The sequence below is a fragment of the Lepidochelys kempii genome, chromosome 18 (assembly GCF_965140265.1).
Source record: "Lepidochelys kempii isolate rLepKem1 chromosome 18, rLepKem1.hap2, whole genome shotgun sequence".
Lineage (NCBI taxonomy): Eukaryota > Metazoa > Chordata > Testudines > Cheloniidae > Lepidochelys > Lepidochelys kempii.
In genome coordinates, this window is record NC_133273.1 from 12,694,756 (window position 1) to 12,716,218 (window position 21,463).

The 21,463-nt window shown below is 50.5% G+C and overlaps 1 protein-coding gene across 11 annotated transcripts; it reads right to left on the minus strand.

Annotated features, from left to right (window-relative positions):
- Positions 1–922: 922 nt before the first annotated feature.
- Positions 923–21,259, minus strand: DRAXIN (dorsal inhibitory axon guidance protein). Of its 11 annotated transcripts, none has more exons than XM_073316681.1 (9): positions 20,675–21,141; positions 14,632–14,802; positions 12,189–12,355; positions 11,070–11,551; positions 8,707–8,894; positions 7,768–7,879; positions 6,626–6,715; positions 6,217–6,306; positions 923–2,745 (listed from the first exon to the last, which is right to left on the minus strand). In XM_073316681.1, exons 3-9 carry the CDS (start codon positions 12,239–12,241, stop codon positions 2,633–2,635), a joined length of 1,128 nt encoding a protein of 375 aa, XP_073172782.1. In that variant the 5' UTR covers positions 12,242–12,355; positions 14,632–14,802; positions 20,675–21,141; the 3' UTR covers positions 923–2,632. The 11 variants fall into 11 exon arrangements, with proteins under 11 accessions (XP_073172782.1, XP_073172788.1, XP_073172786.1 ...); XM_073316687.1 differs by having other exon boundaries at positions 12,189–12,235; positions 20,675–21,140; XM_073316685.1 differs by lacking the exon at positions 14,632–14,802 and having other exon boundaries at positions 12,189–12,251.
- Positions 21,260–21,463: the final 204 nt, after the last annotated feature.

A 21,463-nucleotide genomic window follows, 5' to 3' on the forward strand; every position in this document is an offset into this window, starting at 1 on the left:
TGACCATATTTCCCAAAGAGAAACAGGACCCCCCGAGCCAGTTGCCTGAGTGCCCCTCTCCCCACACAAGACTGTTGCCCGTGGCTAGAACCCTGGGAAGGGGCCGTCAGGAGGCTGTGCCCCCGCTCCCCGGAATCCTGCTCCCCGCCCCCAAAAGCTGCAATGCTGCCTCCCCTCCCCAGCTCTGCCTCCCCCGCTGCAGGGAGGGGAGCCTGGCATCTCTGCTTGCCCCACACATGTTCCTCCACACTGCACCCCACTTTGACCAAAGTGGGTACTTGTCCTGTTTGCTCCGCCAACCGATCAAGTCAGCAAGAGCAAATGCCTCCTTTCGAAAAAAATGTTGGGATGGCAGGGACTGGGCGTAAAAAAGGGACTGTCCTGGGCCGTGTGGTCACCTTTCTGACCCAGTACTGACTCAGGGAGAATGACACCTACTGTCTAACCAACACCACTCTTTCCCACAGTGAAGTTAGCCTGGGCAACTCATTGCCACAAGATATTATGGAGATCACGAACTTAGCAGGGTTTAAAAAAGAACTGGACATTTATATGCCTAACAAGCGTACCCAGAGTTATAATGGCAAGAACAACAAAAAGAATATTGGAAGGACTATAAACCCTCAGACGTCAGAGCATAAGACAGACTCCAGCTATTGGGAGTTGGGAAGAAACCTTTCTCTGTGGGCAGGTTATTCCATAGCTGCCTAGTGCCAGGCTGGTTTCCAATCTTCTTCTGAAGCACCTGATGCTGGAGATGGTATATGGGACTGGATGGAGCCCCAGAGTAGCACAATTCCTATGCACCATTGTCAGAAGCACCTAGGTGTTCCTCAGAGGTCATGGACCTAGCCTCACAAAGGCTCTCTGGTGGGCTCCTGTCCCAGGGATGGAGGCAGGCAAGGAAGCAGAAAGAGTTGGGGAAAGGCTAACTATCATCTCTTTATTTACATCGCAATCAAATGCGCATGCAACACGTCACAGGATGTACTACAAGGTAACAGCCCTGCCCCACCTTCCTTCACCAGAAACTTTATTGTCTGTTCACTAGGAAAACTGCATTTCCCCAGAAAACTCCTAAAAATAATAATTAAAAAACCCCACACTCCAAAGGAGAACCAAATGAGTGAGAGCTGCAGGCCAGGATGTTATCTTCAGCCCGTCCCAACCAGCTTGTCCTCCATGGGAGAGAGAGGAAGGGATGGGGAGGGGACAGCCTCGGGAACGCATAGTCTGCTAACTGCAGTGGGAATAAAAATAGGGCATGGCCTCATGGCTAGGTGACCCTCCTTCCAGCCTTGGCTGCTGGTTGAAGAAAAGCAAAACCAGCATCTCCCTGTGTCCCAATGCCGCGGTGCTGACTCCAGGGACGGACCCTCTGGCTAACTGCACCAGCCCCCAATGGAGTCCTCTTGCCAAGAGCCCCCTCATGAACCTGCCTGGTCACTCAGATCAGACTGCATGCTGAGCAACTGGTCCTCTGAAAGGCAGCGTGCCGGCTGGCACCCCTCGCCAACCGCAATAACTAGACTTTGCCCTTCTGTAGCACAGTGCACCTGAGGGTCTGAAAAGTGGGTCACCAACATGAATGAACTGAAGGAGGGAGGGAGATATCTCCATTTTACGGAAGGGGAAACACAGAGGCACAGAGCTGTAGAGTGACTCACCCTGGCCCCACAGCGAGTCTCTGGCAAAGCAAGGAACAGATCTAAGATCCAGTGTCTCATCACCTGCACATTTAGGCCCAGATCCTCAGGTGGGGTGTAAAATGGGCCCAACTCCCCTGAAGTCAGTGGAGCAGCAGCCACATACACCGGCTGAGGTTCAGGTTCTTATCTTCCAAATTACCCCACACAGACACTGAAGTGAGGGTTCTGGACAGAGTCACCAGCGAAGGCAGGTGTTTGTCTAGTGTGTGGCAGGAGATATCACTAAAGCACTGCCTAGCTGTGCATCACTGTCCCACAGTCCTAGGCAGAGAAAAGAGACTGACTGGCTGTGGGCGATAAGCCATAGGGAAAGCAAGAATTTCAGGGCTGCAGAGAATGGGCATGTCCCATGCAATGGTCCGGCTCAGGGTATCCAATTTCCTGGTCATCTTCTCTGATCTCCCATATAGGTTCCAAGCAGGAGAGAACAAGGACACCCACCCACCTGTCCCAGAACCTAGGATTCCTAGGGGAGCTCCTCCCAGTCTTCTCACAAGAAATAACCAAGGGGAAAGACTTAAGCCCTGGCTTCCATTCGCCCTAAAGGAAGCAACTTTAGCTGCAGTGAGAGGAGAGTCTTGGATTCTCTTTCCCTCTCAGCGGAGAGGATATAAGGCCCCTTTCCCCTGTTTCAGAGGCTCTCAGCTCAAGGGTCATGAACAGGTGTCAGGGGACCACAATCCCTCTGCTAGATGGGAGAGGGGGTCCCAGCAAGATGGGAGAGATGTCCGGGGGGCGGTCCTGGGATAGAAAAGGTTGAGAACAGCTACCCTCATCTCATCATCAGAATCAGTCTCGTTGGGGCCTCGCCCAGTCAGAGCCTGCAGCTTCAATCATTTGGTAATTTCCCCACCCCTCCCCACTGCTAGTTATAAATAACTCGTCCCTGACCCTCCGGGTTGGAAATGAATCTCTGCCCTCTTCTACACGTTAATGAAAGATCCCTGATCACCACTGGCTGACTCCGGCTCCACACAACGCCCTTTCCTCCGGGTCACTCTTCGGTTCCGGTGAAATTTGGCGTAGCAACGTAGCCCTGCATGGAAGACACAGATGAGGAGTGTGAGATGGTCCAACTGCTCTGGGGAGTAATCTGGGTGTGCGTGCATAGACACACACACACGGAATTGTACTGGAGTCTGCGTGTGTGCTGGTGAATAGAGCTTTCAAGGAATTAGGCCGGTCCTCATCTTACAGTAGGGGAAGTGGAGGCAATCTCAGCAGTGAGCACGTGACTCATGGCGACACACAGGCTCAATGGCAGAACCCACCACAATGGGGACTGTCCCATGAACACAACGTTGGGTGAGCCATTTGGACCAGAATGGCAGAGAAGTCCCATCCCCTGCATTGGGCCTCGTAGGGCTTATTGTTTTCTTGTCTCTATTTAGCTCACTGATCAAAGGCTACGTCTGCTTGTTTATAGCTGAGATTTCATTGGTGCTGACAGAGCGTTTCACGGGTTCTTCAGAAATTCCATAGAGCGCACTGACAACAGTAAGGAAAATCCGTAGGACGTTTTGCTTGGTCTCCCCCGATTACTTCCTATTACTGTCTAAGTGATCGCTCCACTGGGAAATGAGGGTTAACGTGTGGCTGTAATAGCAGCAATGGTCGGGGAGCTCCCCTCGCTACTTTATCGCTCTTAAACTTCACGAGAGGAGGCAGAGGCTTCTGACAGCAGTGACTGGGGCCCGATCCAGAGCCCACGGAAGTCCATAGGAGTCTTTCCATTGACTTCTGTGGGTTTTGGATCAAGTCCTAAAGTGTAGGGAATATGTGATGCTGGTTGAGGTAGCCTTTGGTGAAGAATATCTGTATACTGGGAAAGCAGCCTCTGTTTTAAGAAGATACCAATGAACAGCCTTCCTAATAAGGGTTTCAGAGTAACAGCCGTGTTAGTCTGTATTCGCAAAAAGAAAAGGAGTACTTGTGGCACCTTAGAGACTAACCAATTTATTTGAGCATGAGCTTTCATGAGCTACAGCTCAGGGTGTTTCACTCTGGGAATTTGCCCAAGTAATTCAGCTGTGGCTGGGACATGGCACATTTGTCTTTTGGTGCCTCTTCTTAGTTAGCCTCTTGTCAATCAGAAACATGCTTTACAAACTAGGAAAGTATTGTGACAAAGTTCCTCCTCTGCCGTGGTGGGTCCTGGGCTTTTGGGTGGATTTGCTCGCCTCAGAGGTTCACGGCAGCCCTCAGTTTGGCCGCTTCTGCTAGAGGCTCAAATCTGCCGTCCACTCAGCTAACCTCGTCACTGGCCAGCATGGGGGAAATGGAGAACAATCCCTGCAGTCTCTGGGTCCCACCTAGTGGCTCGGGAACAGGCCAGATCCCTTTCCAAATTAGACCTTCCCTTCTGGCGTTTCTCACAGACCAGGTCAACTCCTCCTGTGTCCGATCAGGAGTTGGGGGGAACCCGGGGCCACCCTCTACACCAGGTTCCAGCCCAGGGCCCTATGGATAGCAGCTGTCTACAATGTCCCCTGTATCAGCTGTGTGACAGCTGGGCTACTTCCCCTTGGTCTTCACCCAGCACCTTCTTTATCCTCACTGCAGGATCTTTCTCCTGAAGCCTGATCACGCTTGTACTCCTCAGTCCTCCAGCAGCATACCTTCTCACTCCCTGTGTGCCCCCTCACAAACTGATGGGAGGTCCTTTTTAAACCAGGTGTCCTGATGAGCCTGCCTGCCATAATTGATTCTAGTAAGTTCTTAATTGGCTCCAGGTATCTTAATTAGCTTGCCTGTCTTAATTGGTTCTAGTAGGTTTCTGATTGCTCTAGGGCAGCTCCTGCTCTGGTCACTCAGGGAACAGAAAACTATTGATCTAGTGGCCAGTATATTTGCCTTCGACTGGACTCCTGTACCCCACTGGTCTGGGTCTGTCACAGTAATTACAATGTTGGGCCAGCTGGTGCAAATCCAGGTAGCTCCACTGAAGACAATGAGGTACGCTAACTTAGGGGCTGGCCCTTGGTATTGCTGGAAGGTGCTGCGTGGACAGCCCTGGGAACAAGAGCCCTCTTTTGCTCCACAGAGCAGGGACAGCACAGGTTGGGCAGTGAAAGCTTCCCCTAGAGAGAGACCTTTTCAGGGGTGAGAGGGGACTTCAGTCTCCCTGGCTTCTGCAACGAGACAGCCAACAAAATTGCCTTTGAGTGATGGATTTTATGATGTGGGCAGTTGTCCACTGGGAACTAGACTGATGTCACAGGTCACTGAACAGATGGCACTTGTATTTGGATACCACTGCTCTGAGCTGCATTCAGGCCTGTCTACCAAGAGGGGAAAGATTCTGCATTTCATTACCAATGCCCCCAGGCCATTCAGTTCCCCCGTAAGAAAAACACATATGATCACTTTAGATAAGCTATTACCAGCTGGAGAGTGAGTTTGTGTGTGTATGGGGGTGGGGGGGTGAGAAAACCTGGATTTGTGCTGGAAATGGCCCACCTTGATTATCATGCACATTGTAGGGAGAATGGTCACTTTGGATAAGCTATTACCAGCAGGAGAGTGAGTTTGTGTGTGTGGTTTTTGGAGGGGGGTGAGAGAACCTGGATTTGTGCAGGAAATGGCCCACCTTGATTATCATACACATTGTGAAGAGAGTGGTCACTTTGGATGGGCTATTACCAGCAGGAGAGTGAGTTTGGGGGGGGGAGGGGGCGGAGGGTGAGAAAACCTGGATTTGTGCTGGAAATGGCCCAACTTGATGATCACTTTAGATAAGCTATTACCAGCAGGACAGTGGGGTGGGAGGAAGTATTGTTTCATGGTCTCTGTGTGTATATAATGTCTTCTGCAGTTTCCACGGTATGCATCCGACGAAGTGAGCTGTAGCTCACAAAAGCTCATGCTCAAATAAATTGGTTAGTCTCTAAGGTGCCACAAGTCCTCCTTTTCTTTTTGCGAATACAGACTAACACGGCTGTTACTCTGAAACCTGACATATGATCAGAGCTTCGCTCAACTCCAAATTTATCCTACCACCGTATCTCATGGGATATCGACATACTTGTCATTAACTTAACCAGCCTAAACATGAAACAGGGCCTGGGGCAGCCCCACTGGGATTTCCATAGAAGCATGCTCCTGAGGCCAATTTAGAGCAGCATCATGTTTGAATAAGGTCCTTGGTCTAGAATATCCTGCTACCATGTACACCTCTGAGAAAAATCTACCTAGAAAGTATATAGCACGGTGCATCTTCAAAGCCCCTTACAGACATTAATGGATTATTGCTAACACTCCTCCGCCGAGACTGGAATGGAGGGATTAATTTCCCTACTTTGCAGGTAAGGAAATAGAGAGATTAAATGACTTGACCATGGACATGTAGTAAATTAATGGCAGAGACAAGATTAGAGCTCAGGGGTCCCGGCTCTCAAACTGCTAGACCCCACTTCCCCGCTATAATCTCTGTAGCCAGCCACTGAACCAGCGATAAACAGAAAACAAGGACTTGGGGGGTCTCCCACCAGTGATGAGCTGAACTCACCTTGAGTGCACATGCAGTCGTCGTAACATTTGTTGTTAAGGCCTCGATTGTGCGGTTTGCAGAGGTGCTCACGCAAGTCACAGCAGGATCCTGCCAACACAGTGAGCGAGCCATCAAGAGATGGTCAAAAGGAGAGAGAATGCTGTTGAATTATCTCCCCACCTGCACCCGCCTTGAGCAGGAATTCCTCCAGGACACAGTGCATTGTCTGAAAATGGATGTTCACAGCAGACTCCACACTCACCTTGCCACATCACCCATTTCTCAAAATTAGAATAAATTAGAGGGGGATGTCACCCCTCCCTCCCCCGACCCCAGCCACAGAATCCAGGGCTGGATTCCAAACATTCCAGAGTCTGCAACCAACTCTGCAATGAATGAAATTTGTTTTTATGAGGCTCGTGCTCACCTGGAAGGCAGTCAAGGTGATGGTCACATGGCTCTCCTTCAGCTGCCATGGTTTCATTTCCACTGTTGGGGCTCTTACTACGGTGTTTCTCTAGGGAGAAGAGCAAATAACTGATGGAATTCAATGGGGCTGTACCTTTTCCAGCAGCCTGAACCTTCCTGCCAAATGGGGTGGTTAAGGAGCAGCATTTCTCTAGTAGGTGCTAAGCTACTTTGACCTTCTCCCATGTTCCTTCTCACTAGTCCAAATGACCAGCACCCGCACTGCTCACGGGGAACAGAAGGCCTTTGAAAGCTTCTGAGATCAGCACTCCTTCCTAGAGGTAGGCCCAGAACCAAACCATCCCTAGATCCAAACAGCCTCAAACTTGAGAGATGTTCTGATCTGGATCCAAACTTCTACAGTTCAAGTCTCATCTCTGCTCCTCACAGGCTTTGCTGCTTATTGAAATCTCCCTTGGCCTGAACCTAACCCAAACCACATCTTCTGGACCAGCTCAGGGCAAATTGCTCCAGAACATGAAATACAAGCGGATAGAGGGAGGGTTTAGTAGGAGTCAAAAGAATCAGCCCCAGCTAACGGAGATAGTTATAAAAACAATATTTTCAATGGCTAGATTAATGGATTAGCTCTTGAAAAATGATCACAGATTCCTTAGCCATTGACACTAACACTGTTCTCTTTCCAGCTGAACCTGACAATATCAGATAAATCACTTGATACAGCAGAGATGTAGTTCGCTCAGTATGGAGACTCGAACAGATTAGAGCACGATGTGTGTCAGATAATAAAATAAAAGGAAGAAGTTGGCAAATCTATGCCTTATGCCCTCAAAATGCCCTTCGTGGTAGACAAAGGATTCAGTACGTTTTGCATGGCAATAGAGAAATGGAACTTTATAAAGCTAATCCTCATCTTGACAAGCACGCCCTGTGGGTACAGCCATAGCAGGGGTGTGTTAGGTATAATCAGCTGCAAAATCTAACTGATGCAATAAGACCACTTAAGCTTTTTGTCTGTCTCTCCTACTCCCCAGCCCCACATGTCTGTCCTTCCGTTTCCTGGATAGCTGGGAACCCCAAGCCTGAGAGGGATGTTGGAGGGTACACGTAGCAATAGTAGGTCCCATGGAAGTTGGATACCTTTTTTCTTGGCAGATGGCCACATTTCTGGCTTGAGGTCTTCATAATCTGTCCAGTCAAACAGAGCCATATCCAGGGTGGGCATCACGTCCCCATCTTGCCTGACACGGACCTGCAGGTGACAAGAAGCAAAGCAGTAAATAGTATGCCCTTCTGTAGGGCCCCGCAGGCAAATTTCAGCATGTACTTTAAGGACACTAACCCCCCAGAAGTGGGGATTTTTACCCCCATTTCGCAGATTGTTCAGCATTGGCCTCACTCTGTTCCCAGTGAAGCCAAGGATTAAACTCCAGGCGACCTCAACAGGAGTAGTTAGGTCAATGCTGCGTGTTTCTGAAAATCCTACCCTGTGGCTCTAGAGCAAGTCAGTGACAGAGCCCAGGGCAAGAATTCCTGAGTTCCTGGCTTCTAGGCCTATCCTGGGTCCACTGGGACATGCTGTCTCTCAAAGTGAGCTCTTGTTCTATGCCAGGGCGCTTTTGGGAAGCTGAGTGGCTAGCAGGGGTGAGGAGAGATGTCTCAATCAAGGGAGGAGATCTTCCTGAGTGAGGAGGTGCTCTGGTGTCTCCGAGGAAAGGAGCTGCACTTTTTAGGAGAGCTTTTGTGTCAGACAATACACCTGGAAAGTAGATGCCTGAAAGGGGCAGGAGGGAACTGTAGCTCATGGGGAAGTCTTGGGGTCTCACACTGGTTGGGGAGAGGGTGTTTTTCAGTAGAGAGCTGATCATTGTGAGGGAGATGGGGGCACCAAGCAGCTACCTGTCTCCTCTCCCAGGATCCTGCTGGCTCCAGATGGGGATAGCAAGGCACCATCAGCCTCTATACCACCACCAAGCATGACTTAGGGGAGCTCAGCACCTAACTCCCTTAGGTTGCTTTGAAAATTCCAGCCAGTTGCAGTGGTGGAGAGTCCAGTGCATTTAACAGGTGCACCTTTACCTGGGGCCGAAGGGACGTGGGTGGAAGAGCTGGTGGTTCCTCAGTAGAAACTGCTGTCTCCAGCATGGTGAAGGGGAGCACTGTGGGAGCCAGACCCGTGAATTCCTCCACCTGGAGGTTTTGAAACTGCCCCTCGAAGTTTTCAGGCTTCTTATACAATGAGCTTGGCTCAGGGTCAGGGCCTTTGCCTACAGAAGGTGACAAGGACAATGACATCATCTTCCTCATCCTTTTCCTTGCTAGGGGCCACAGAATTTCCCCTGGGGATAGTTACACCACAACACCACCTGCAGCCTTTGAATCTGGATACAGACATCAGATGCGCTTGGACCTTAAGGTCTGTGGGGTGGGAAAAGCAGTTCAAATCCGTCTCACTCCAAATCTATCTCTCCCAGGAGAAGTTCAGAAGGGGCTGACACAGACTATTATTTATTAATTATTATTATTAATAATCTGTGTTGTGGAAGTGCCAAGGAGGCCCAGCAGCCGAGGGTGCTTGGTGCTGTGCAAACAGAACAAAATAACCTTTGCCCTGAAGAGCTTATCTGGGAATTCCATAGAAAGAAACAGGGCATGGCCACTGATTTAAAACTATATTATGAGATTCAGCCAATGCCAACTGTGGTCAATAGGAGTAGAATAAGGCTGAGTGCTTTTGAGTAGTCCACCCTTCATTAGTAAGCTGTAATAGTTGAATTTAAATCAGTTTGAAAGCAATATAGCACCAGAAAGCACTGTGTGCACACACTTATTTCGGTTTGAGAGGAGTTTATATTGGTTCCGTGTAAATCTGTTCCAAACTGACTGTTTAAGATAAACTGGCATAAGACTGTCCACACAGCCCTTTGTACAAGTTTAATTAAATCAGTTTAAATTTACACCTTAAGTTAAATTTATGTCTACACAGGAAGATAGCAACTGTCCGGGAAAAATACTGCCTGAAACCAGCTACTGTGTTCTGTGTTCTCCCACCTAGACCTTGTGTGAAGCAGTCAGTCCCATAAGAAAGCAACCAAGGGCTCTTTCTTTTAGGGAGGGCAGAAAGAGATTGAGGTGAGCCCAGGGAAATATCAGAGGCCAAATTCTCAGTTGGTGTAAATTGGCATAGCTGCAATAGCTCTAACAGAGCGATGCTGATTTACAGCAGCTGAGGAACTGGCCCGTGGAATCGTGCATATACACAGCTTGAACTGAGAGGCAAAGCAGCCCCCTTGTTACATTAAAGTGACTTTTTAATTCTGTTAGTGTAATTTTGCACCTGCAAAATTTATGTTTCACACAACTTTGCTAAATTGGCTTGACTGAAAATCGTGAGAATTCAAGTTTTGATGCTAAATAAATAAATAAAAATAATGTGGATGAAAATTGCTTTATGCATGTATGTATGGATGGATGGATTTTCAATTCTGGTAAAGTTCCAAGGTCAAGATTGGAGGTTTTGAACATTGCTGAGATGTGTTTGTAAACCGGACTAGTTGAGGAAAAGCAACAACAATAAAACCCCCAAACAAGGCCAAAACATCACAACCCCCATGAAATGTCAGGGTTTCCTTCCCTCCCAAAATCAGATCATTTTTACAAAACAGCAATGAACTGTTACAACCTGAGATTTCAACGTTTTCACATTTTCTTGTGCATATTTTGTACATATGCCCATGCACCGGATCACACCAGCCAAGCACACTGCTCCAAGACACCCTCCCATGCCCCTGTACACCTCTACACACACACACTGCCCATTCCCAATCACCCTCCTCCCTCACCCCCACAACCCTGATGCACTCCCCCCCACACTGCCCCTCCCCAGCCACCTTCCCCCGCACACACACCCTGACCCTCCCCGCACACACACTGCCCTTCGCTCCCACATTTCCCCTCCCCAGCCACCTTCCCCCTACACACCGCCCCTTCCCCACACACACTGCCCCTCCAAAGCCACCTTCCCCACACACACACACTGCCCCTCCCCAGCCACTTTCCCCCGCACACACACCCTGACCCTCCCTGCACACACACTGCCCTTCGCTCCCACATTTCCCCTCCCCAGCCACCTTCCCCCTACACACCGCTCCTTCCCCACACACACTGCCCCTCCAAAGCCACCTTCCCCCCCACACACACTGCCCCTCCCCAGCCACCTTCCCCCGCACACACACCCTGACCCTCCCCGCACACACACTGCCCTTCGCTCCCACATTTCCCCTCCCCAGCCACCTTCCCCACACACCGCCCCTTCTCCACACACACTGCCCCTCCAAAGCCACCTTCCCCCCCACACACACTGCCCCTCCCCAGCCACACACACACACACACTTTGCCCTCTGAAGCAGCCAGGAGACCCAGGTCCCTTTGGGGTCTTCTACCTCGGTGTTGTTTCAGCCTCTCCCTGCGGCTGTGCCGCCGGTGTTCCCGGTTTTGCTTCTTCCCCCTCTCCGACCCAGGGGACTGGTTCTCCCTCTCAGGATATGGGAACTCAAAGCCCAGAAACACGTCCTTCTGCTGCTTCAGGGCAGCAGGCCGTTGGACTGCTCCCTGGTCCTCTCCTGCTGGAGTCCCACTTGCCAGCCTGAGGGCCTCCTCTCCAGACACCTGCCCTCTGGAAGGCATGCCATGGGCCCTGTCCTTCTTGGCTCCACCAGGCCTGCGGTGGTGCCCTGCTTGGGGCTGATGCTGCCACAGCTCCTGGTTTTGCAGGTTGTTGTTATTCTCTGGGATGTTTTTGTCCTGGGTGCCAGGGTCCAAGGAGCCCACTGGGCAGATATCAGAGAGAACCAGGACACAGAAGAAAAAGAAAGGGGACAAGGAGCAGGAGGAAGATGCCATAATCCTGGGCGCCTTGCTGCACCTGAGATAAACATATAATCAACATCAAGTTCATCAAAGAATCCAGGCCTTATAGAGCCCACAAAACCCCCTTCTATCTTCCCCGCTCCCACACCAGGATTGAGATCAGCCCTTTAAACACAGCACACTCACTGGACCCACAGCTGCACTCCAGCCTTGGGGGATTGTATTTTTATCCCTTAATAGCACCACTCTGGATGTTCTTGTTAGCCTTATAAAAGTCTCATCCTGGTCTGAACCCTGCTAGGCTCTTGGCCTCCATGTTATCATGTGGCAATGAGTTCCACAGGCCAACCGTGCAGTATGCAAAAAAAAAGAAAAAAAAGAGCATCTCTCCTTTTATCTGTTTGAAATCTTCTGCCTTTCAGTTTAATTGAATATGGCTTTAATCTGAGGCTCTCAACATGATTTACAAAGACTGCCAAGTGTTGTGATCCCCTTTCGAGGAACAGGGAGAGACACCAAGAAATTAAGTGCTTTGGCCGACATCACAAACCGGCAGAGCTGGGAACAGAATCCAGGTGCTCTGACGCTCACTCCTGCCCTCTTCCCTCTATGTCACACTGCTGACTTAAGAGGGTGAGCAGCAGAAGGAGGGTGCCCGGAAGGCAGTATCATCACATGCTGAACTTACTCACCCCTTCAATGTCTTCTCCTGGCAAAGAGAATGCAATCCTTGCAGCTCCTGCATTTCACAAAATCTTGCATCAAGGAAAATAGCCAAAGGAAAGACATTGTCCGATCAACGAGCCTGTTACGTGGGAAAACGCTGGCTCTGCAGTTGCTCTGTGCTACAGAGAGTCTCCTGTTCAGGGAATGCTGACTTAACATGAATAAGGAGTGAGTTTGAGAACCAACAAGTACAGGGGACATTCCAGGCTAGAGCCCTGGGCCTGCTCCTCAGATGGCATAAATGGGCAGTTTCTTTGATTTCAGTCAAACTGAGCATCGGCCCAACATTCCAAAACCAAACCTCACCAGATAGGAAGAGCCCTGACCTCTGGGGGAAGTTGGAGTCCAGAACCCACATTGGCAGTTTAGCCTCACCTCTCATCACTTGGGACATCAGGGTTCAATGACAATAACATGCAGGCAGGAGTGCAGCAAAGGAGGAGGGTTCTTGAGACTGGATGCACATGGAGTGTAGCGGGGAGGCCAGGACTGCAGCAGTATGGAGTGGGAGGAAGGCCAAGATTCGGGACTGAATGAGAACACAGCATGTGTCCAGTTTTGGGCGCCACACTACAAAAAGGATGTGGAAAAACTGGAAAGAGTCTAGTGGAGGGCAACAAAAATGAGTGGGGGCTGGAGCACATGACTTATGAGGAGAGGCTGAGGGAACTGGGATTAGTTAGTCTGCAGAAGAGAAGAATGAGGGGGGATTTGATAGGTGCTTTCAACTACCTGAAAGGGGGTTCCAAAGAAGATGAATCTAGGCTGTCCTCAGTGGTAGCAGAACAAGGAGTAATGGTCTCAAGTTGCAGTGGGGGAGGTTTAGGTTGGATATTAGGAAAAACTTTTTCACTAGGAGGGTGGTGAAGCACTGGAATGGGTTCCCTAGGGAGGTGGTGGAATCTCCTTCCTTAGAGGTTTTTAAGGTCAGGCTTGACAAAGCCCTGGCTGGGTTGATTTAGTTGGGGATTGGTCCTGCTTTGAGCAGGGGGTTGGACTAGATGACCTTCTGGGGTCCCTTCCAACCCTGAGATTCTATGATTCTAAGAGGCTCAAGGCGGGCAATGAATGAGTCCCTCCTCCTTGGTTACCTCATCCTATTCCAGCCTTGGTCACAGCAGCACATGCAAGGCCTGCAGGGGAGGAGAGGTTCCAGTTTCATGTGCAAATGAAGGTCATTAATCAATGGTGATGCCTCCCTTTGATTTCTGACTAGCCCCCCACCCTTCTCTTTTACCTCCTGCCATCTGAGGAGCTAGAGATGCGATCCTGGCTCCTACGGGCAATGGTGGGGCTTTTGGCCAGTACCAAGGACAGTACCAGCTGTCGTGCATTCTGGGCCTCCTCATGGCTGGCTTGCTTGAGATGAAGATGTCAAGATGAACAGAACGGGAAGCAGCCGGTGGCCTTGTAGGGCAGGCGATGGGCCTGGGGCAGGGCAGCTCCAGAGGTGCTACCAGGAGCCCAGCATGCGCTGCCCTAGGGATGCTAAAGAAAAGCAGGGTCTGAGTAAACCCTGGAAGTGTTCCATTGAAGGGTAGCCAGGCAGCAAACAAATGCTTCCAGTCATCTGTTGGACTGACAAGGGTGGGAGGGCTGTCTCGTGTGCAGTATAGGGAATTGGGACTGGGACTCTGGGCTGCTGTTCTTGGGTTCTGTTCCCTACTCTGCCACTCTGTGGCCTTGGGCAAGTCACTTCACCGCTCCTTGCCTCAGTCTCCGCATCTGTGAAATGGGGCTACTGTGTCACTGGCATTGGGAGGCTTATTAAGTCAGTAAAGCCATTTGAGATCTTTAGAAGGAATGGCGAGGGCAAAGGAATATTATTTACTTCTCTTTGTATTCAGATTGTATGCAGATTTTCTGCAACTGATGTGCTCATAAGAAGGAATTCTTCAGTCCCCTAGTGAAAGCCCTGTTTATTCATTCCACAGCAAGCTTGGCCACAACCTTCCTGCAGTTACTCCACGTGGGTCTTTAGAGCATGGAAGGAGGCAACCCCTTCCATACTTTCCCACTGCCATCGGGAAAAAACCCCCTCCCCTGGAAGTTCAGGCCCAAGCAATGTTCATGTAGACAGAACCCATGCCTTTATTTAGGGCTGCTAATGACCAAGGAAAGCCGCTTGTCTACGAATTGCTTTGCGAGGCACTGGAATATCTTATTTGCCAACAGAGTCATGCTACAAAATCGCATTTCATTTTGGCTCATGCAAAATCTAGAGTTACAACTTGGAATCCATTTAGCAAAGCATCTGCAGTTCCTACTCCAAGGCCAGTGAAACAATAAATATTGTTGAGCAAAAACAGTATCTCTCTGTCCAGAACAATTTCATCGTTTTTTTAAATTAGAGCAAACCAGCTGGGTCTTGGCAACTCTGAATTCTGAGGACTGGGAACAGTGTCTCACCTTCTCATCCACAGGAGAAATGGGAGGATGCCAAGCGGAAGGAACAGCAGGTGTCAAGAGTGGATTAAACAGGCTGCTCTAGCGTGGGCCGCACATCACAATCACTAGTGCAGCCACGAGGCCTTTGCTTTTCACATGAACATTACCCCAGCCATGCGCTCTTCTGGGGACCTGGTGACAAAGAATCAGATGCAGAAAACCCCTGCAGGGCTAAATGCTGTTGTGAACTTCACTGCAGCTCTTCACCAACTGGGAAAGTGAAGCGCACAGACCCTGGACCTAGCAGCTTCCCTGAGGGCACGATACAGTTTGGAATCTTGCAGGGGCCAGAGTGATACCTCCACTCTGCACTAGGTCTGTGGGCATGGGGAAGAGGGCACAGGTTTGCAATAATAATGCAGTTAATAAATACGTTATATTATACAGCACCTGTCATCAGACGAGCTAAGAAGTGTTTATGCTGCTTTCCTGCCTGCATGGCTCTAAGGACAAACACATAAATTCTAGCAGCCCCGAGTTAATGGAACTGCTGCTCCATTAAAGGGCAACTCCTACCATGCCCCTTGTCAACATGGGACTCCTCCATACAGTGCATCCTCTTCTGCCTTACCCAGTCCTATGCCCAGATCTGGATGCTACCTCTACTTCCCATCTACCTGGGCCCAATCCTCTTTTCCTGCATAGTCTGCAAGTTCTCCCTTCCCATCTGCGGTATCCCTTGCTTTACACAGACAAACCCATTAGTTTTGGACACCGGTCTGCATCTTCTCCAGCCTCCCGCTGCTGCTCTTCCCATCAGCAGCCAGTCTGGCTCCTGATCCTCCTCCCTCCAAACCAAGCTCCAGCATAGCCTCTCACCAAGTCCCTTGCGCTGTCAGAGACATAGCAGCCAGCATCAGTCTGACACCTCCACTCCACTCTCCTCATAACAGGATAAATTCTGCATTGACCTCAGTAGGTTCACATGGTGGGTTAAGTCAGAGCGGAATTTGGCCCTGCAAGGAGATGCCTTCACGCACCTGCTCTGAAACAAAGTTGTACATAGTGTAGACACAGAAGTTCACCTCCTTCCTGGGATCTGGCTTAATCAACAAAGGTTATAAAGTTTCCCCAGGCTTGGCTGCTCCCAGGGTTCCTCCTTCAGTGCTGCTTGGCCCACACCCTAGATCCTCTTTCCTCTAGAGAGTCACCCCTGCCTCCTCTATATCCAGGCAGGGTAATGAGTCGCCTCCCTCAGTGAATCAGCAGGACCCACTTAACATTCCCTGCAGGATCAACACCCGCTAACAGAGTGAAGGGTCTCAAGCAAATACTACCAAGCCTGTTAATGGTCCTAAAACTATGCTCAGTGCAGACAGGGGATTATTAATGGGCTACAGAGCCTTCCACTTCTAGGTCACCAGTTTGAATCCAACTTGGGTTAGTAGTGGCTGTTCAGTAGCTGATATAAAATATGAGTTTTTTGGGGCTCAGACCAGTTCTGAGTGGGCAGGGATCTGTAGCACAAAAACCACCCATGTAATTGGCACTAATGTGCTCTGTCATTTGTAGTCACGACAGAGAGAAACCAGGGAATTATAGTGCCTCTGAAATGCAGCCATCTCCTGCCCCTAACTTAAAGGTGGTTCCTCGCGGATAAAGCAAAGACATCAGACCAATGCCAAATTCATTCAAATATCTAACAATTCCCTCCTCACCCCTGCCGCCTCCCACTCCATATCTGGAAGATGGGGGGTGGGGGGGAAGGGAAGCAGGAGCTCTGAGCCCATGAACAAAGAATGTTGGGACTCTTGCTGGACAGACAGCAGAGAGGAAACCAGCTTGTGTGCTCCAGGGCTGAATCAAAATGGATTGAACAGAAACTCTGGGCCAGATTTATCCCTGGCTTTAAGGAATTTAATTCGCTGTGGGAGTGCTACAGGGCACAGCTCTCACTGCGCTCCAGATAGAGGAACATAAGCTGCAGGGACAGACAAATGTACATGTCTCCCGCATCATCTGTGCATGTTGCCTGCGTGCCTGGCAGGCGTGATGGACAATGAATCCCAACTCCCCGTGCCAGGGCTCACTGTAAAGAAGGATCCAGGGGGTGACGGATGGTCTGTGAAGGGCCCGGAGGAGAATAGAATGGGTAAGCTCTGGTCTGCGCGAGCAGACATACAGTGTGTGGGCTGGAGTTAGGAGGATGGCATTGTGCAGATAAATGAGGTTTCTCTTCCCTGCTGGGGCTCTCTCCATGTGGTTTTCTATTTCTGCAGGCAAGTGCAGGGAACTTCATATGCAGTCCGGGGAGAGATCCACATGTTTCTCTCCCCTTCACCAGCATCCCCAACTTATATGCACTCATCTCAAACACCCCTCTCCCCGATATAGGAAATGCCCCTTGCCTCGTCCCTGGCTTGGAGCATTTCTTGCATATTCCTGTTACCGATTTTGTAAAGAGCTTTCTGTCTGGACAGCTTCTGTACCAGCGCTGACAGCCCAGGCATCCTCTTTCAGACCTAGTTCGCGTAAACAAAGAAGCACAAACCTCCTGCACACGTCACTCTGTTCCTTTCAGGATCCACTTTAAAACGGCCCTCCTCCTTTTCCAAACAGTCCATGAACTTGCTTCATTTCCTCACTCCCCACCCTGCTCCCCCTTCATTTGTCCGCCCCTGGGCTCCTCCTTGTCCCTGGTCACCAAATTTGGTGAAAGAGCCTTCTTCTCTGCAGCTCCTGCTAATCTTTCTTTCTCACTCTGTCGTTATTTAACCCGGTGTGGCATTTTACAGTTACTGCAAAAGCTGTTACACAGAAGAAAGTCCCAGGGCCAAATTTAGCAATGCCCAAAACACTCACAGCTCCCCTTGGGTTCATGGGAAATTTAGTTCATTTGTATGAGGGCTGAGTTTGGCCCATATTGTGATTGTGGAAGGGTTGTGAATCTGACACAGAACCAAATGGGCTTTGGGAAAATACATGCCTGTCCCATTTCACAGCCCCCTGCCTCATACTCAGTAACACCTAAAAATACACACACACACACTCACTACGCAGCCTCTTGCTGAGCCTAGATGGCAGAGATGGTCTCTCCCTGCTGCCTGGCCCACAGCAGCTAATGTAAATGCTTTGCATTGCCATGGCCCCTTTCATCGAAGGATCTCAGAGTGCTTTACGGACCTTAGCTGCACAATGCACTTGAGAGGCAGCTCCTTAAGATTACCCCTGTTTTATTAATGGGTGGAGAGAGGGACAGAGGGGTAAGACCCACATTTTCAAAAGTGCCACCTAATTCTGGGTATCCCCCTTTTTGCATGCTCAACTCAAGGCACCTTAAAGGGGCCTGATTCTCCACTGTCCTGCACCTTGGGTCGTCATGAAACCTCATGCAAAGTAAGTGTATAATACTACCATTCCAAACGGGCAGGGTTTTATGTCCACATCGTGCTCACTTTGCACTGGCAGGAATGACTGCACAAGCTGCAACCCAGGGCAAATCAGGTCTCTAGGGTTTTGCACACCCACAGCTCCCACTGGGGTTGTGATGGCCTCATGGTGTCTCAAGTGGAGCACTGAAAATCAGTGACCACTGGAAACCGTTGGCATTGGTGGCTTGCCACAGCAGGTCAGTGGTAGAGCTGGGATGCCCTCCTGAGACCTGATGAGAGATGCAGTGTCACACATCTAAAGTTACTCAAGAAATCCCATCTTCAGCAGCTCACATACTGTAGGAGGTTTAAATTTATATGTTTGCCATCAGGTCACCACTAGCCTCCAGGGTTTTACACTTTGGCTCTGAGCGGTGCTGGAGATGGGCCTTGCCTTCCTATTACCTTGAGCCTCAATCCTGCAACCCGTACCCTTGGGAATAACTCTTACTTATGTGAGTAACCCTACTGATGTCAGTAGAACTATGGCACTCACAGGAATCAAAAGGGTTGCAGGACTGAGCCTCCAATGTCCTAGAAGGTAGAATAGACAGATAGGACATGGTACGGAAATGGAAGAGGGGCACCTGGATGAATATACAGTGCCCTCTGCTCTGCTTTCCCCCGGGACTTCACAAAACACCTGACACAGCCATCATTGGTGAGAGACATGTGACCTGCTATCAAACAGGGTCTCCTCTTCCCAATAATGAGATTAAAATGGCAATGAGTTAGAGATTAGCATCCAAGATATAGTCACTTGCTGTCACCACGGCACTGAAGAATCTCTAATTTCATGCACAAAGCAGAGTGACAAATGGGGGACGATCAATAGGAAAGCACACCACGCACGCCACTGAAAAGCATTCAGCCAACTGATAAAAAACACCCAGTGGAGTTACACCAGGGGGGATTTGACCCAATATGCTTGATCATTTCAGGGGGTGGATTTGTCTCCATGTATCAGCTCATTTAGAGCAAGATATTGACCTTATTCCTTGGGTGATAAGTGTTGATTTTTTAAATCAGATTTCACAAGAGAAATGCACAGGTTTATAAAAGGGAAATGTAATGAAAATACAAACCAATTTCCATCCAAACTCTATGCTGATGGAAGACTTCAGGTATGAATTGGATGAATGTCACATAAATTCTATATGATGAATTACCAGCTGTAATAAGCCAATAGCTTATGCCAAAATCATTTAATTCAGAATCACAGTCCCACTTTCACCAGCAGAAGAAGATTAGAGGACAATCAGGGAGCAATTGAGAGAGGTGTGTGCCTGTGTTTCTCTGTGAATAAAGTAGCTTAACCCCCCCCAGGAAAAAAGAAGCTTTCCATCTTGGTAACTTTTCACAATGGAGCAAATGCAAGCTGAGGAGAGGTCTAGGATCAATGGGACAGTGTGGTTACTCTTAGGTGCAAAGGGAGCTGGATAACTGAATGGAGGAAAACAAAGGGTGGAAAGCAAAAACAAGCAAACTCAGGAAGACAACGTGAATGGAGTACCAGGATCTTAAAGTGACTCAGAGCCTCTAAGTGATTAAGATTTAAAATAGCCGGGAAACAGCAACTGTGTCTGATTCTCAGCATGAATGGGGAGGAGGGCAAGCAGATGATTAATCGTAAGGACTGACCCCAGTAGTCATGGCCCAATCAGTTAGCTAGACAGACCTAATCCGGGGGATGCTTTATAAATATTTCAGGTTCTTGAGTCCCACCACCTTCTTGCCCTGCAGTAAGGCACATAACTGGCATCTGTTGTGCAGATGATAGTTACTGTATCATGCTGACTCGGAGGAACCCGCCACAGCAGAAATAACGAACCCTGTTGGCAAGGAGCCTGGGTGTGAAATAAGCAATGAAATAACTAATAAACCCCGGTGAGCGACCAGACTCGGAACAGACCAGGCCTGAGGTGCCTTTGAATGGATGAAGCTGCATTCCATCCACAGCTTTTGCACCAGCCACAAATCCGGGGGGGAATCAGGCACAGGGAGGTTGAACAGCAAATCAAACAATGCACTAATGAGAGGAATCATGTAATCGCAATGAAAGCTGAAGGCTGCCTGGCTGCCTCCCCCGAGCTTAGCCATCTCTGGCTAAAAGTGACTTTAGACTGGCACCAACCAAAAACATGAGATCAGCAGCGTGAGCCCCCCCCTTCCCCCCAGTCCGGGAGATTCTAAGCAGGAACATGATGTAAAGGGGTCACCTCTCCCCCCGCCCTCCCCCTTCCCAAGTATCAGCAGCTGTAACTGAAATCAGCAAAGGCTACCTGGACCAAAGCAGAGAGTGGCATGGGGGAGCGGGATCCCGAGCAGCCCAGGTGTGTGGGGGGGATGGGGAGCCCCCTCCAGAGGGGCTGTGAATGCGGGGCGCTGAACCCCAGAGGGGGAAGGGATCGGGGTCGGGGCAGCCTCGGGAAGTTGAGGGGTTTATGCCGCGGCTCAGTCATTCACTCCCAGCCGGGGAGGGAGGGATGGGCAGGAAAGGTGTGTGGGTGAGGGGCGGGGGGGGGCCTCCAAAGGACGAGAGAATCTGCCCATTCCCTGCCCCCGCCCCAGAGAAGAGGACTGAGCCCAGCTACAAGGTCAGGGGTGCAGGGAGGGAGAGATCCGCTGCCTACCTGTCTGCAGCTCCTCGGCTCTGGAGTCAGCTGGAAGGGCAGGGAGCAGCCGATCTGCCTGGCTCGGGGGGCTGTCCACACTCGAGAAGAGGAGGAGACAGGGGAGGGCGAGGCGAGCGGCAGCGGGGGAATGTGCAGAGCCGGCAGAGGAGCTGGGAAGCCCCGGGGAGGGGGGGGGCGCAGTCCGGAAAGGGGGGCGGGGTAGGGGGATCAGGTGGAGCTGCTAGCAATAGAGCTGGGGTGGGGTGCGGAGATACACAAGGGCTGGCGTTGCAATAGGAGGCAAGGGAGAGTGCGCGTTCCCGAGCCCCGGCGCGCCCCCGCGGGGCTGCTCCCCCAGCTGGTGGTCCCCAGAGAGAGAAGGAGACAAAGGCAAGGAGACAAAGGCAGGAGGGAGCCCCCCGGGGGGAGAAGTTGATGCCAGGCCTGCGAGAAGGAGAAGGGAAGTCCCCCAGGCTCAGGAGCCAGGTGGGACGGGGGGGGGGGGGGGGCTGCACAGCTCCACGCCTCACCTGCCTGCAGCCGCTGCCGGCCCGGGGCTCTGCTCCCGCCCCCGTTCACACCCGCAGCGCGTCCCAGTGGACTGGGGCCGCCTCCGGAGTCACGGTGCAGCGAGCCGCAAGACACAATGAGATCAAGGCTCTGCTCAGCTGGGGGAGCGTCTGTCCCGCGCCCGCGAGCCCCGGCTCGGTCCCCAAAGAGATTAGTCTCCATTGCTGCCAAATGGGATGGAACAAATAGGGGGAGGGGGGAGTCGTTAGGCTGTTTGATGATCCCCCCACACACACA